The following is a 16,455-nucleotide window of genomic DNA, read 5'->3' as shown; positions in this document are numbered from 1 at the left end:
ATAGGCTTCCTTGGCCCGCTGTAGCTGCTCTCGGAGCAAGTCTTGGCTGGCGCGGAGTTCTTGCAGGTAGGCCTCAACGGCGGGGACATTCGTGGGTGGCAGGATCGCCGGGAAGAACCGAGGGTGGTACCCGTAGGTTGCAGCAAACGGGGTCATTTGGGTGGAGGAATGGACCGCGTTGTTGTATGCAAATTCCGCTAGAGGCAACAGAGTGGTCCAGTCGTCCTGCTGGTAGCAGGTGTAACAGCGGAGATATTGCTCTAGCGTGGCATTGGTGCGCTCTGTCTGACCATCTGTCTGTGGGTGGTAAGCTGAGGACAGGTGCACTCGAGTCCCCAGGCTGGAATGGAGGGCTTGCCAGAACCGAGAGGAGAACTGGGGGCCCCGGTCTGAGATCAGGTGGGCTGGGAGTCCGTGCAGACGAAAGATGTGTTGCAGGTAGAGCTGGGCTGTCTCCTGAGCTGTGGGAAGTTTCGGGCACGGAATGAAGTGGGCCATCTTGGTAAATAGGTCGACGACCACCAAGATGCACGTCTGACCCTTGGATCGTGGAAGTTCCGTGATGAAGTCCATCGAGATGGTATCCCAGGGTCCTGAGGGTGTGGGCAAGGGCTGTAACAACCCCGAGGGTTTGGCTGGGACGTCTTTGGCCCGTCGGCAGACGTCACAGGAGCTGACATAACGGGCAACATCGGAGCGAACTCGTGGCCACCAGAATTCCCGTGTCAGCAAGTGGGTGGTCTTATGTTGTCCAAAGTGCCCAGCGGGTAACGCGTCGTGGGTCATGCGTAGTACTTCTGCCCGCAAGGGCCCGGGCGGCACATAGAGGCGTTCGTGGTGTAGCAAGAGGCCGCCTCGAGTCGTGAACTCGCCTGTTGAGCCATCTTGGAGTGCCTGGAGGTGTTGCTGGACCCAGGGATCATTGGCCTGGCTAGCACGAATGTCCTCCACGAGTGCTGGTGAAGTGGAGGTGGCTGCAAACACTGAGGGTGGCAGGATGGGAGCAGCAGGCACGGTCTCAGTCGAAGCAGGAGCGTATTCCGGTTTCCGCGAGAGCGCATCGGCTTTCCGGTTCTGGGTATGGGGGATGTAGGTGATCTTGAAGTCAAAGCGGGAGAAGAATAGGGACCACCGGATCTGGCGCTGGTTGAGACGGCGGGTGGTCTGGAGATGCTCCAAGTTCCGGTGGTCGGTGAGCACTTGGACAGGGTGGCGAGCCCCTTCAAGGTAATGTCTCCAAACCTCAAAAGCCACCTTGATCGCGAGCAACTCCCTCTCCCAGATGGTGTAGTTCCTCTCTGCCGCAGTGAGCTGGCGTGAGTAATAGGCGCAGGGCTGGAGTGGCAGGGACGGCTCCTCGCGCTGGGACAGCACTGCTCCCAGGGCCACGTTGGAGGCATCAGCTTCCACCGTAAAGGGAAGCTGGGGGTCGGGGTATCTCAGGAGTGGCCTGGTGGCGAAGCGGGTCTTCAGGGTGGAGAAAGCGTTATCGGCCTCTGGGGACCAGTGGAAAGGTTCTTTGGGGCGTAGTAGTTGAGTCAGGGGTGTTGTCAGAGATGCATAGGCTGGGATGAATTGCCGATAGTAGTTGGCAAAACCAAGGAACCGCTGCAGGTCTTTGCGATTCTGAGGGGCCTGCCAGGTCAGGACCGCTTCCACCTTCTTCAGGTCCATGAGGATTCCCTGTGGTGACACAATGTGACCAAGGAACTCGACGGAGCGCAGGTCAAAGTCGCACTTCTCCAGCTTGGCGTAGAGGCCATGGGTTCGTAGGCGCTGTAGGACCTGGCGGACGTGCTCGGCGTGCTGGGCAGGATTGCGGGAGTAAATTAGAATGTCATCCAGGTATATGATCGCGAAGCAGTCGAGCAGGTCCCGGAATACCGCATTCATGAACCTCTGGAAGACAGCGGGGGCGTTGGTCAATCCGAAGGGCATCACCAGGTGCTCGTACTGCCCGTATCGGGTCCCAAACGCGGTCTTCCATTCGTCTCCGGGCCGTATGCGCACCAAATTGTACACTCCGCGGAGGTCCAGCTTGGTGTAGATTTGGGCCCCCTTTAAACGATCCAAGAGTTCAGGGATCAGTGGTAGAGGGTACCGGTCGCGGATGGTGATCTTGTTCAGGGCCCGGTAGTCATTGCACAGCCGGAGCTCCCCGCTTTTCTTCTTCACGAAGAGGACTGGAGCAGACAGGGGAGAAGTTGAGGGTCGGATGAATCCGCGCTTCAGGTTCTTGTCCAGGTAGTCTCGCAAAGCTGCCAACTCAGGCTCCGACATTGGGTACAGACGCCCCACCGGGAGTGGTGCCCCAGGTACCAAATCAATGGCACAGTCATAGGGTCGGTGAGGGGGAAGCTGATCTGCTCCTGTCTCTTCAAAGACATCGGCGAAATCTGCATACTTCTGAGGGAGCTGAGGACCACCACTCGGGATGCCGGCTGCTAGAGTGGTGGGAGGAGTCAGATGGGGGCATGGGTCTCGGAAGCGTAGTTCTTGCTGAGCCCAGTCCACGATGGGGTTGTGCAGCTTCAGCCAGGAAAGGCCTAGAATCAGCGGGAAGCGAGGCATGCGGGCGACATCAAACTGCAGCTGTTCTTGGTGCTGCTGGACGTGGAAGGTGATGGGACAGGTCTCCTGGGTGACGGGGCCAGAACGGAGGAGGCGCCCGTCAATAGCCTCCACCAGCGTCGGAATCTCTTTTGGCTGCACTGGGATCTGGTGCTGCTTTACAAAGGCGGCATCTACGAAACAGTGGGCCGCTCCCGAGTCCAGCATGGCATACACGAACAGCCAGCGTCCATCGGGCAGATGGAGTTTGACTGGTAGCAGGAACGGGCCCGGGGTATCAGCCTGTTGTTCGGAGGACCCAGCTAGTCGCCCCAGGCTGGAGGGTCCACTTACGCCTGGGGCTGGCCTTTTGGCGGCGGTGGCAATGTAGGTCTGGGTATTCGATGTTTAGCAGGGCAGCCAGAGGCATAGTGGCCTGCCGTGCCGCAGTAGAGGCACAGGTTCTGCGTGCGGCGTCTGGCCTTTTCTTCTGGAGTCAGGCGGGGTCGAGCAGCTCCAAGCTGCATAGGCTCACCCTCGTCTCTGGTACTAGCTGGGGATGGGAGAGGAGCCAAGTGGCATGGCGCAGGGAGCTGGCGCCCTCGGGTCTTGGCTTGGCGGCGACTTTCCAGGCGGCCATCGATGCGGAGGCAGAGGGTGATAAGTTCCTGGAGCGTGGGGGGCCGCTCCACCCTGGCCAGTTCGTCCAGGACTTCCTCTGCCAACCCCTCGGTAAACTGGTCCATCTGAGCAGCCTCATTCCACGCCAAGTCTTGGGCCAGGAGCTTGAATTCGGTGGCATACTGAGCCACCGAGGACTGGCCTTGTTTCAGGGCCCTGATTTTCCGGTTGGCTGTGGCTGCTTGGACTGGGTTGGAGAAGGCAGCAGACAGGTGGGCCTCAAACCCCTGGTAATCAGTCAGTAGGGGAGAGGACCCAACCAGTAGGGGTGTGGCCCACTTGGCCGCCTGCTCCTTTAACAGACTAATGATAAAACACACCTTCGTCTTGTCATTGGGGAAGTCCCGTGCTCTTAGTTCAAAGTACAGCTGACACTGTGCCAGGAACGCAGGAAATTCTTCCACAGCACCCCCAAATCTGTCAGGTGGGGGAACTGGGCACTTGGCTGGAGCACTGGCTGCAGGCTGTTGCTGCAAGTGCACTACTGCCTGTGTCAGCTGCTGTACCTGGGCTTGGAGGGCAGCCAGTAGTCCTGCGGTTCCACTTGCTTCAGCATCCATCCTGTGGAATGGGTGTTTGTGTGGGTGGAAGCAATCTGTCACGAGCTGGGGCCAGGCCAGGCGAAGTCCAGGGGCAGTCCAAGGTCTGTAACCGGTGAGCAAGAGTGTCCAAGGTGCCAAAGCCAAATCGTTGTCCAGGTATCGTAGGTCAGAGGTTCAGAAGCCGTAGTCAGGGGGTCCAGAAGTCAAGCCAAGGTCAGGAGGTCCAAAGTCAAAAGCCGAAGTGGATGCTAGGACGTCAGGTAGATGACTAGTTGCTTCCACAAAGCCTCCTCCCAAAGCCTACAGCTATATAGCCCTCTGCTGGCTGTTGCCCATTTGGGCTTATTGCTGGCTCAGAGAGGCAGCCAGGATCCTGTTGCAACTCAAGCATCCTTGCTCTTAGAAGGGCCAGAATCCTCTCAAAACTCAGGGCTCAGGGAGCGTCTTGCTTGTGAGCGTGCCGCCCTCCTCCGATCCCTGAGGTCCTGACGGAGGCGGTCACGTACACGCGCCACCCGAGAGGGCGAGGCAGGGGGGCTGGGATCTTCTCCAGCAGGAGGCAGGGGCACTGGTGCAGGTGGCAGGGGCACAGTTTCTGCTGCAGGCTCAACTTCCTCTACAGGGTCCCCAGCACCCATGACAGTCTGTTGTTCCCGTGGGAAGACCGGTTCCTATATTTGTTCCCACCCCTGCCACTTTTGACAAGGGTGGTCAACAAGATCGCAAGAGAGAGGCCATGCTGCATCCTGGTGGCTCCATGGTGGCCTCGACAGAACTGGTTCCCGATCCTGCTCCAGCTGGCGAGGGGGATCTTCTACCAGTTTCCGGCGGAGCCAGATCTTCTGTCAGCTCAGGGCGGTCACGTACTCCATCACAATGTGACCCACCTGAAGCTGACGGCGTGGTTCATCAACCCTGCGAGTTCTCCAGCAGGGTCCAACATGTTTTTCTGAATAGTAGGAAGATATCTACCCTCACTTCTTATGATAGGAAGTGGCGGAAGTTTCTCCAGTTTGTAGTTGATCATACAGTTACGCCCCAGAGGGTGGGACTGTCGGTTGTTTTTGAGTTTTTGCTATTGTTGGTGGATGCTGACCTTGTTTTTTCTTCCATCAAAGTTTACCTGGCTGCTGTATCTGCATTTCATGAGCCAGTGGAAGGGTATTTAGTTTTTTCACACCCTCATTCTAAGAGGTTTTTGAAAGGTTTGCTTAGGCTTCATCCTCCTTCGAGATCACCCCCACAGTTGTGGGATTTGACTTTGGTGTTGGACATGCTGACTAGACGCCCTTTTGAGCCCATGGCCACATGTTTGTTACAGCTTCTCTCTTGGAAGACTGCTTTTTTGGTAGCCATCACATCAGCACGCCATGCAGGGGAGCTCACGGCTATGCGGTGTGACTACCCGTATTTAGTTTTTCAGGAATCTGGAGTGTCGTTGGCTCCTGATATTTCTTTCCTCCCCAAGGTGGTTTCTCAGTTCCACCTCAACTTAGAAGTATGGTTACCTACCTTTTTTCCTACACCTTCCTCGGAGGAGGAACATAGGCTGCATGCTTTAGATGTGAAGCATGCTTTATTGTTTTATTTAAGTCGCTCTAAGAGTTTTTGTAAGGACCAGCATCTTTTTGTTTCATATGCTGCTGCTAAGTTGGGTTCCAGGATCTCGTCTCAGTGGCTCTCCAACTGGCTCACTGAGACTATTAAACTGTGTTATTTGTTGGCTAAGAAGCCGTTGCCTGGGCCTATTCGCAGACATTCTACGGGAGTGATGGCGACGTCGGTGGCATTCCTGAAAGGCGTGTCTCTGACAGATGTTTGCAAGGCTGCCACCTGGTCCTCTCTGCATGCCTTTATGAAGCGCTATGCGCTGGATGTGCATGCTCAACAGAGGACTCGTTTGGGAACTGCGGTGCTGCAAGCTGTTTCTTCCGGTTGACCGTCTTCCCACCTCCAGGTATGTTTTGCTTGCTAATCTCCGATGAGCGTGAAGCACAGAGACCACGAAGAAGATAGACAGGTTGCTTACCTGTAACTGTAGATCTTCGAGTGGTCATCTGTGCATTCACACTACTCACCCTCTTTCCCCACTGCTGATGGTCTCCCTCCAGTAGGGGCTTCCAGTGGTCAGGAAGGAACTGGTGGGATCCTCGCTCTGGTGCTGGTGAGCATGTGCATTGGGATGCCTGCGCATGCCCACTGGCGCTGAGCGCGAAAAAATCCCGGGCTTTTTAGGTACCGATTTGGCGATCAGCGCAGGCGCTCTATCCCATGAGTGTGAATGCACAGGTGACCACTCGAAGATCTACAGTTACAGGTAAGCAACCTGTCTTTTCTGTGTGCAAAGCATATGGTCTTCTAGTCTCCTATGATCATTCCATCCATAGCAGTAATAATGGTAAACTATGAGGAAAGCTTCTTGGATCTGAGAGCTATCTTAATGTTCATGTGGTCAGATTAACAATTCTAACTAGGCTAAAACAAATAAAATGGATTTTAATATGGATAAGTGTAAAGTTCTACATTTAGGTAGGAAAAATCAAATGTATAATTATAGGATGGGGGAGACTTGTCTTAGCAGTAGTATGAATGAAAAGGATCTAGGGGTCTTAGTGGACCATACACTGAACATGAGTCAGCAGTGTGATATGGTAGCTAAAAAGGCAAATTCAATTTTGGCTGTATCAACAAAAGTATAGTATCCAAATCATGTGAAGTGATGGTATTGCTTTCCTTTGTTCTGGTTAGACATCTTCTAGCATATTGTGTTCAGTTTTGAGCACCGCAATTTAAGAAGGATATAGACAAGCTAGAATATGTCTAGAGGAGGGTAGTAAAGATGGTGATGGGTCTGGAGACCAAGTCCTATGAGGAAAGGTTGAAGGAGGTGGGTATGTTTAGCCTGGAGAAGAGACAACTGAAGAGTGATATGATCACCATCTTCAAGTACTTGAAGGACTCTCATATAAAGGATGGTGTGGAAATCAGATCAGAATTAATGGGTTGAAATTAAATCAAAAGTGTTTGCCTAAACAATAGAAAGAACTTCCTGACAGAGTGGTTCCTTAGTGGAACAGGCTTCCTTGGGAGGTCGTGGGCTCTCCTTTATTGGAGATTTTTAAACAGAGGCTAGATAGTCATCTGACAGCTATGCTGATTCTGTGGATTTAGGCAGATCATGAGAAGGCATGCAGGAAGGATTGTATCAGTGCTTAATTCTTGTGGTCCTTTCTTACATGCCCAGGGAAATGCTGTTTGCCACTTCAGGGTCAGGCAGCAATTTTTCTACAGGCCAGTTTTGCCTGGGATACTGGAGGGTTTGGGGTTTTTTTTAATAATCTAGGCATGGAGGAGGTGTCACTGGGTGGGCGGGGGAAGGTATTTGTGAATTTCCTGCATTGTGCAGGGTGTTGGACTAGATGATGCTGGAGATCTCTTCCAACTCTGATTGCGCATGTCAGTAGCTACTTCTGTGGTCATCTGAGAATTGCACTCAGCTGACTGAACAAGTGAGGCATATGGACTGAAATATTTTTGTTTTCTATTTAAGCCACCAATGATTGGCATGATTGTATGTCAGCAGGAAGACTGGTTTTTTAAAAAAACCTGTAGGCTAGACTAACTTTTATTGGCTAACTAGCAAGGCTGCTTAACCCTTCCGAGCATGCATAAAATACCTACTTGTAACAGAAATTAATTTTTCCTAAAGATGTGCATTTCTATGATTTATGTTTTGACAAAGAGTTACTCAAATATTGTAAATTTGTGTCTTGTTTCTAAGCAGCATTGTGTAACTCAGGAAAAATACTGAAACTGTCCTTTTTAATCACAGAGTATATAGTCTGAAATATAGTTTTTGATTACACTGAGGTAAACATGCTGAGTACTTTAACTACTATGCCATTTTCTAAATATATAGTTTTCTTCTAAGTTACAGCACAAATAGCACTTCCTGGGAAAGTGAAATAAGCAGTTCTAAAACCTGTCCTCTGAGTTTTATAAAAAGATAGCTATAAACCAGAGACCTGCAACAGATAACTCCAGGGTGTGCATACCATGTGCCCAGAATACCCTGATATAAAAAAGGATTAATTAAAAATATACTAAGTTATCTCCCCCAGCTTGTCACCACATTTTGTTCTGCCCTAGAAACAGAACATGGATGAGAAAGAACACCAAAGATGGGGCTGTCAGCTAAGCAGCACAGAGAAGAATCCTATGGAATGTGTTTTTGGTTTTTTTTGCAGTCTTTTCCTAGGCCTTTGCCATCTTTTCCTTCTCTCTACAGCTTGTCCACTTCTAAGCACAATGTTTAAAATGTTGCCTCTCTCTTAATTAAATTATCCACTGACAGGAAGGCAATAAGTGTTTATCCATTCAGACTTACTGAGGAACTTCATGCAAACAGCAATAGATAGAATTAGGATTTGGTCTCAAAAACCAGGAAAAGGCACTGCAATTGTATCTTTAGAGGCACCAAACTGTCACAAGCACCCCTTCATCTAGCTATAGAATTGCAGTAATCCTACCCCATTATTATACTCCTATATAACAGAGTTAGAATTTGAAACCATTCTTAAGTACAGGTATAGTTAAGCATTCTTTTATACTATCTCAGCCCTACTGTCATTTTGTGTAGCCTAATCTATTTCAATTTTTCCCTCTTAAAAAAGAAAAGGAAAGGAAAAGGTTATATTAGCATAGGTCTTCGATGACTAATGACTAAGAGGTAGTGTTGCCCACAAGGGGTTGAAGAAGGCCAGTCAAGTGTTTGGCTATGGCATAGGTAGGTGAGCCGAATCATCAAGAATCTTACAACACGCTAAACCTCCAAAAAGCAACCTCATCCTTGCAGAAAGATCAGCTCTGAAAACCCTCAACACTGATAAGGACGTACTGGTTCTTGCAGCGGATAAGGGGAACGCCACAGTTATTCTCAATACAGAAGACTACCATAACAAAATTCAGGACCTTCTCAAGCCAGATACATACAGGAGATTTCGCTGCAACCCCACCACAAGAATACTTCGGAAAACAAATCTGTTCATCAAAGGCTCTTCAATACCGATTGAGGATCAACGCCTGCTCAGAAAGTCTGAAGCTCTGCCCCCAAGACTGTATGGCCTCCCTAAGATCCACAAACCCAATGTTCCTCTTCGACCGATAGTCACCGCCATCTGCTCACCTACCTACGCCATAGCCAAACACTTGACCCCTTGTGGGCAACACTACCTCTTACATCAGGGACTCATCACATTTTTTGGAAAAAATCAAACCCCTAAAACTTCAACCCAGCGATCTTTTAGTAAGCTTCGATGTCGTCTCATTGTTCACTATGGTTCCCGTCAAAGAAACCCTTGTTCAACTACAACACATCTTTCCTGATGACATCACTGCCCTATTCCACCATGTGCTCACCACTACCTACTTCCAATGGAACAATAACTTTTATGAACAGATCGATGGAGTTGCCATGGGAAGCCCCCTTAGCCCTGTCATCGCTAACTTTTACATGGAAACCTTCAAAGATACAGCACTAAGATCTGCCCTCCTAAAACCACGTTGCTGGCTCCGATATGTGGATGATGTTTTTGCCATCTGGAGTCATGGAGAGGCTGCTTTGAATAACTTTCTCCTTCATCTGAATTCAGTCCATCCTCGTATCCAGTTTACCGTGGAGAAAGAAAACAATGGTCAACTTGCCTTTCTTGACGTCCTCATTACCAGGAAAGATGACGGAAAACTCGGCCACACTGTATTCAGGAAACCCACACACACTGACCGCTATCTAAATAAGAATTCCAATCATCATCCTCACCAAAAACGTACAGTTGTAAAAACCCTCATCCACCGCGCATCATGCATCTGTGAACCAAGCCAACTCCAGCAGGAACTACACCACCTCAACCAGTCACTGCAGGCCAATGGATACTCCCTACAAGAAATTAGAAGAGCCCTCCATCCCAAGAGACCATCCACACCAAATCCCGAGCCACACACAAATGTAGGTACAGCCTTCCTGCCCGACATAAAATCTGTCACTGACCGCATTGGCAAAATTCTCAAACGCCACAATGTTGACACAGTCTTCAAACCCACACAACAGATCCGCCACATGCTGTGCTCGGCCAAAGATATGAGAGATCCACTTTCAACCCCTGGAGTCTACAAAATACCCTGCTCCTGTGGTGCAGTCTACATTGGCACTACCCAACGCAGTATCAACACCCGCCTCACCGAGCACAAGACACACTGTCGCTTGTTTCAGCCAGAAAAATCAGCTGTAGCTGAACATGCACTTCAAGAAGGAGACCACGTCATCCACTTTGAAAGAACTGAAGTCCTTTCTACAGCCTCACATTATCATACCCGCCTGAACAGAGAAGGTATTGAGATTTACAAACACCAGCACAACTTTAACAGAAAGGAAGAAGGCATTTCCATCCACCAATCTTGGTATCCAGCTCTGCAAAACACCCTACAGACTATAAATTGCAGAAATTCACAGAACAACCAGCACATTCCACAGAACAATCAGCACAGTCAACAACCATCTTCCTTATCTTCACACCCCTTCCAACACTCCCAGCAATTAACACAGAACAATGGTCACATTCAACAGCCAGTTTCCTTATCACTACCCTTCCAGGAAGCCCCACCAAACAATGGGCACATCCACAAACCTATTGCCCTTTCACCACACCCCCTCCAGCCTAGAAATAGCAGTTCTCCAGCAGCCCTGGCCTCACTCAATGCACAGCAGCCAAGAAGGTCAGAGCGCCTGCTCCGGCTGCAAGCCACTGAGGATGTTCTCTGTAGCCGAGAACGAAATGTCTGGAAGAAAAACTTTCTCCAGTAGAACACGGCACTTGAGCCTGAAAGATTCTACAAACCCTAATGATGTTACCAGCCGTGAAAACCCGAAATCTTTGATAATTTTAATTGAATTAGGGTCTCACATGTCCACGTGATCAGACACTGTTCCTCTTACACTGTGATACTGAAAATCTTTTGCAAGAAGGCAATTGTTAGAGGGTCTGCCTGTAAATCTTAGTCCAGAATAGAAAGGAAGGAAGTGGTCAGAACAGCTGCTTGCATCCTTTTTTTGTCTTAGCTTCCTGTTATCCAGATGCCAAGCACATATTTCCCCTTCAGTTTTGTTAATTTGTAAAGGACAAGAGGAGGTTAAATCCTTCTGCCCTTTGTCCTCTGTTTCTGTGCTGAGGTGGCAGTTTATTCAGATCCTCATTGACTTCCTTTGTTCCCTTCCAAACTGAGAAATAAGCTAAACGAACTATTAGCGTGTCTTAAAGCTTAGGGCTTCCAGCCCAAATTACATTTTTTTAAGAACAAAAATACAATTTCTTTTTTTAAAAGGCTCCCATTCAGGTTGCATGTCTGGAAGGTAATAGGGTTTCTCTTTGGTGAAATTAGTCGTCGAAGACCTATGTTAATACAGCCTTTTCCTTTTCTTTTCTTTTTTAAGAGGGAAAAATTGAAATAGATTAGGCTACACAAAATGACAGTAGGGCTGAGATAGTATAAAATACTTAACTATACCTGTACTTAAGAATGGTTTCAAATTCTAACTCTGTTATATAGGAGTATAATAATGGGGTAGGATTACTGCAATTCCATGTGAAATCTACAAACCTGACTGTCAGTAGACCACCTTCCACGCCTCCAGTCTTGATGAATCATCACATGTCAGCCCTACAACTAGGGCACTTTTGAATACATAAATAGGAGTTACACACTATGCCTTTTACTGGATTCTTCCCTACCAGCAGCCTGCCTTGTGGAGAAATAAAGACTAATGCTCTAATCTAATAGCTGTGCCAGGTCTTGCAAATTGTTGTGTGTCATACTATTTCCATTTCTTGGAAATATGCTTTCGTTTTCTAGTTGATGTGGCTTCAGAGGAAAGAGGAATGGTATGCTGGTGGCCAGAATCCAAACCATGTGCCTGTTTTCCACACACTCAAATGAACTTTGAAGACATTACCAGAGATCAGCTCTCTACATCACATAGCAAACTGCTGTTGAAACTCAGTAGAGTTTCCCAAAGCAGTAAGTGACATGGCACGGTACTAGTCTAAAGGACCAGGATAAAAAATCCCATTGGGCTCTTCCCAAACCTGCCTAGTACTGTTCTCTGTATTCTCACCCATGTTTACTTCAGACATTTATTTTAAAAGCCTAATTGCTAATATTCAACCTTTTAACATTTTTTCAAACCCTTTATATTATGTATCATATTACTGTCTGAACAAATTTTAAAAACAGTATTTTTGAAGCTTACTGGATCTATGCAGCAGTAGTAGACAGTTTTGGGTCTCTACTGATATGGACTATATCTTTGCCACTGCAGCCCCCCCCCCCCCTCCCCAAAATGCATATTTAATGTAAGATTTCACAAAATCACCTGGTGTGGCCTCCAGCTCTTTTCATCCTTCTCCCTTTGGCAATTCAGGCAAAGAGAACATGCAAGCTGACAAACAGGAATGGTGTTTACACACCTGACGCTCTCAATAATACTGAGCATCTTGAAAGCCTTTGATAAATCATGTCTCATTGAGCAGATGTTACACTCCCTCTTTGTAAAACTAAAGCAATAGGAATGACCATCAGTGAGCAGACTTAGGTGAGCAGTCCTGTTAGTCTGAAGCAGCAAAACAATGTTTGATCCCAGTGGCACCTTTAAGACTAACAAAATTCAAGGTATAAGCTTTTGTAATGCATGCACACGTCTTCAGATACAGACTTGAAATCGGAGCAGACTTGTAATTGGAAGAAACGTAATTGGATAAAGTAATGAAATGACAAAATAGCAATTACAAATATGAAAACCCTGTAAATGTTAGATGTTATAGCATCATTTGAATTGTTTTCTCATTTTTTAAAAAAATTTCTGAAGAACATTTCTGCCTTGTTTAATAAAACTAGTAATGTTATGGGTTTGTTAAGGAAGCCAATGGGGGAAAAAATCCAATATGATGTTGAAAATCTAGAAATACATTGCACATTCTGAAATGTTAATTTCTGACACTGACATTCTATCCTTTTCCTGAAATGATTGTAACATGAATTTAATAATAAACGTTTCCTATGTGGATTAATGTTCTCCAGTGGTTAATGTTCTCTCACTCTTTTTCATTTGCAGTAAAATACGACCTTAATAACCCTGCAAAACATGCCAAGCTGGACTTCCTCAATAACCTTGCAACTGGACTGGTGTTCATTATAGTGGTTGTGAATATTTTTATTACAGCTTTTGGAGTGCAGAAGCCCTCGTCCTCAAAAGCATAGTAGTGCAAAGGTAAGTTACGATCCATCAAATAACCCTCAAGCACAGGGCCATTTCCCACATGGGAAAATTATAAAATCATTAACAGCAGAGATATACAGTAGCAATGGAAATTTAGAAAATCCAGAAATTCCAAATATCTGGAACATCATTAAAATCAATAGGAATAGCCACTTTCCACTTTCAAAAATAACACAAAGGCAAACCACTTTTTTACAAGGTCTCCTTCAGCCCTCTGACCCTTTCCTAGTACCTATGCCACCCATTGATATTTGAGAATATGTGACAGGTACACACAGCAACAACCACTGTTGCCAAGCAGTAGTGCCAGGCATTAAGAAAATGACTGCAACCTGGATATGAACCATTAACGTTGCAAATACCAGCAGCACAGCACTGGGCATGGCTCAGTAGAACAGAGGATAGGTGGTACTGGGGAGAGGGCAAATACCCTGGGTAACATTGACATGCAGACTGCAGCAGCAGACAGACAGAGTTGGCCAGGTAGTAGCTAAACAACAGCACTGGCCACAGCACAGTCAAATGAGCGAGCCAACAAAGTTCTGGAGGAGCAGCTAGAAGAAGGGAAAGGATAACAGGCAGCATGGCATACTGTGGACTGGAGTGTGCCATTTTCTTATTCAGCAGTCTTTCAGGGAAGCCCAGCAATATTCCTTCAGTTTTCCCTATATTGCAGCTTTCTTTACCATGCCCATGTTTCATACTGCTGGCATTTCCCCCCTCTAAAAACAACAGTATTTGGTTCTGGTGGAACAGAATGCAGATACTTCCTTTTAAAAAAAGAAGTAAAAATCACACATACATAGACAAAATCTATTATCTAAATCTCTCTATCCATATTTATTTAACAAACCATATATTTATGTCTGATATATCCTAAAAGAAGCCTAAATATTATATAACATTTCCCTATTATTCTACAAATGTGTTTATGTTCAACGTATGTATGTTCATCTATTTTATGTCTAACTAGAAATAAGGCCTGTTGTGGAGAAAAATACAACAGGCTCTAGAAAAGAGGCTCAGGGTGAGTGCCCCTTCTTGCTGTCTTTCCACCCACTCAAGGCAGTCGTTTTCTATAGGGGAATTTATTTGACTTCAGCCTTCCATCTCCTCTCTATTCCCTGCAGCCTCTTTCTAGGAAAAGTACAGTCTTTCTCCACAGTGGGGACCAAAGCAGCTAATATCATTCTCCTTTCCCCCTTTTGATCTGCACAACAACTCTGTGAGGTAGGGTAGGTTGAAACTCTGTGACTGGTCTGAAATCACAGTGTGGACCAAAGCAGGAGGGAAGCGTCCTCACAACAGATCTCTCTCCCCCTGGAGAAAATAACAGCTTTGGAAGGTGGACTTTATGACATTATATTCAGCTGAGACCTCTCTTCTCCCCAAACCACAAAATCTCCTCTCCCCTCCGCAAACCACAGCTAATGCCAGTGGCCCAATCTTCGTCTGTCCTGGAGCTGGCAGTGGATGAGAGAGAGGAGCAGAATCAGCTAATGCTACCACCCTAGAGCTAAACAGAGTAACATAAAAAGGTAGAGCAGGAGGAGAAAGCCACACAGGCGTTCACGTTAAATCAACCTCAAATACTTAGAAATTCAATTATTTATATAGCAAATTATTCATAGAAAATACAGTGTATCACAAAGTGCAAAGAAAAACTACTCCCGAAACAACCATTCCTATACTGATATCCAACGATCTGTTTCTTGAAATTGGAGTCGGGAAGTAGTGTGCAATGCCGTGGAAACACATTCCAATGCTCCAGTTCTTCTCTGTTAGCCAATATCTGGATGGAATGCAGCAAGGCAATAAGATGCAACAGGGATGCGCTAAATGCCCTGTTTTACGCGAGGCTTCAACGAGCTTCGGAAATGACTAAAACAATTCATATTGGAGACCAACGCTCCTACATTCGACGGACAAATGACGGCCAGAATGTAATTAGCTCAAAGTCACCCAGTAAGTTTTATGACAAAGCAGCTATTTGAACCTGAATTTTTCAGGTCCTGCTCCTAAATACTACACCAGACTGACTCTTTTAATTTTCTGCTTGTTTTTCATCCTCTCTTTCTTTTCTCTCTGAAAAAAGAAACCTCTTAAACAACAGTAGTCAAGTAAATGGCTTGGTCACTGTTAGGAGGCCTAGGGGCAGATGGGGTATGTGTGACAGCATCACATCACTTGTGAAACCATAGAGCTTTTGGTGATCCCTAGAATGGACTGAAGTAACTTCTGGGTTTTCCCTGGAAGTGACATCATACCATTTTCAGCCCAGCAGCCATTTAAATTTTTTTCTCCCAGTGCCTGTCTGTGTGGTGATGGGAATTGGGGGGGGGGGGGGGGGGGTTGTCAGTCCCAAACCCATCTGAGGTCAGCACATGACCAGTTAGTTTAATGCCACTGTTGTCCTACTATTTTACACGCAGCATAGAATGACATTTTCTGGGACTTCATAGAAATGATATTTAACACAGTCTTTTAAATGTTCCTCCATTCACCTTCTGATACATTGAAATTTTGACCTCTGCAGGTAATTGCTGTACATGGACTGTTTTCTCTCGGATGCAACGTATGAAGAAACTGAAGCTATCCAGACATGCATTTTTATGTAACTTTCCCTTGAGCTGTTTTGCTGGAAAGATTCTGTTAAGTCTCTTAGCTATATATAAGATGATAATTAGTTGTCATTGAGAAAACTAAGTTAAAAACCATAGTACAAGGATTTGTATTCAGGCTACTAGCATCAACATTTCTACTTTACCTTGTTAGCACTGCATCAGAGAGCAGTGCTCTCCAGATCCTGTTATTCTCAAAAGTCCACAAGCGCTCCTCACTCTTTGTGTCTTCTTCAAAGATTCTGAGCAGGGAGAGAAGTAACTTTCATGCACAAAATAACAACACAGTAGAAGGAAATTGTCTTCATACAGGCATGGAAGGGCCTGCCTGTACCTTTAGAGAGAACATTTGTCTAGCAAGCATCTCAGATGTCTGTATGTCTGTGATCCCAGTGTTTTGTGTAATTTAAGTAAATTATGTACATACATTTTCTTTATTTTCTCTACGGTTGCCAGTGCATTATATGCCTCATCATAGAATTTGAAGAGCTCTTATTTTGCAAAGGCTAATGCTATTAATGATAGGACATTTTGGAGGTCATTTATTCATAGGGTTGCCATAAGTCAGAAGCAACTTGACAGCCCATAAGACACACAAGGTACTTACAAGCTATGTGATGGGAGTTTTTAGGACAGTAAAATTCCTGTTCTGAAAAATCCACTTATGCTTCTTGTTAAGGATTAGTTAACTCTCAAAATTCAAGAGGACTAAAGAGACCAGGGGCCATTCCTT

General features: G+C 46.6%; 1 protein-coding gene across 1 annotated transcript in view; it reads left to right on the top strand.

Annotated features, from left to right (window-relative positions):
* The window catches only part of NINJ1 (ninjurin 1), a 54,380-nt gene extending 38,212 nt beyond the window's left edge, over positions 1–16,168 (top strand). The window contains exons 3-4 of the mRNA XM_060239812.1: positions 12,937–13,092; positions 15,638–16,168. Coding sequence (XP_060095795.1) covers positions 12,937–13,082 — 146 coding nt within the window. The 3' untranslated portion in view covers positions 13,083–13,092; positions 15,638–16,168. The remainder of the gene's footprint in view (positions 1–12,936; positions 13,093–15,637) is intronic.
* The last annotated feature ends 287 nt before the right edge of the window (positions 16,169–16,455 follow it).

The sequence above is a fragment of the Heteronotia binoei genome, chromosome 5, assembly GCF_032191835.1.
Source record: "Heteronotia binoei isolate CCM8104 ecotype False Entrance Well chromosome 5, APGP_CSIRO_Hbin_v1, whole genome shotgun sequence".
Classification (NCBI taxonomy): domain Eukaryota; kingdom Metazoa; phylum Chordata; class Lepidosauria; order Squamata; family Gekkonidae; genus Heteronotia; species Heteronotia binoei.
This window is presented reverse-complemented; position numbering and strand designations above follow the sequence as displayed.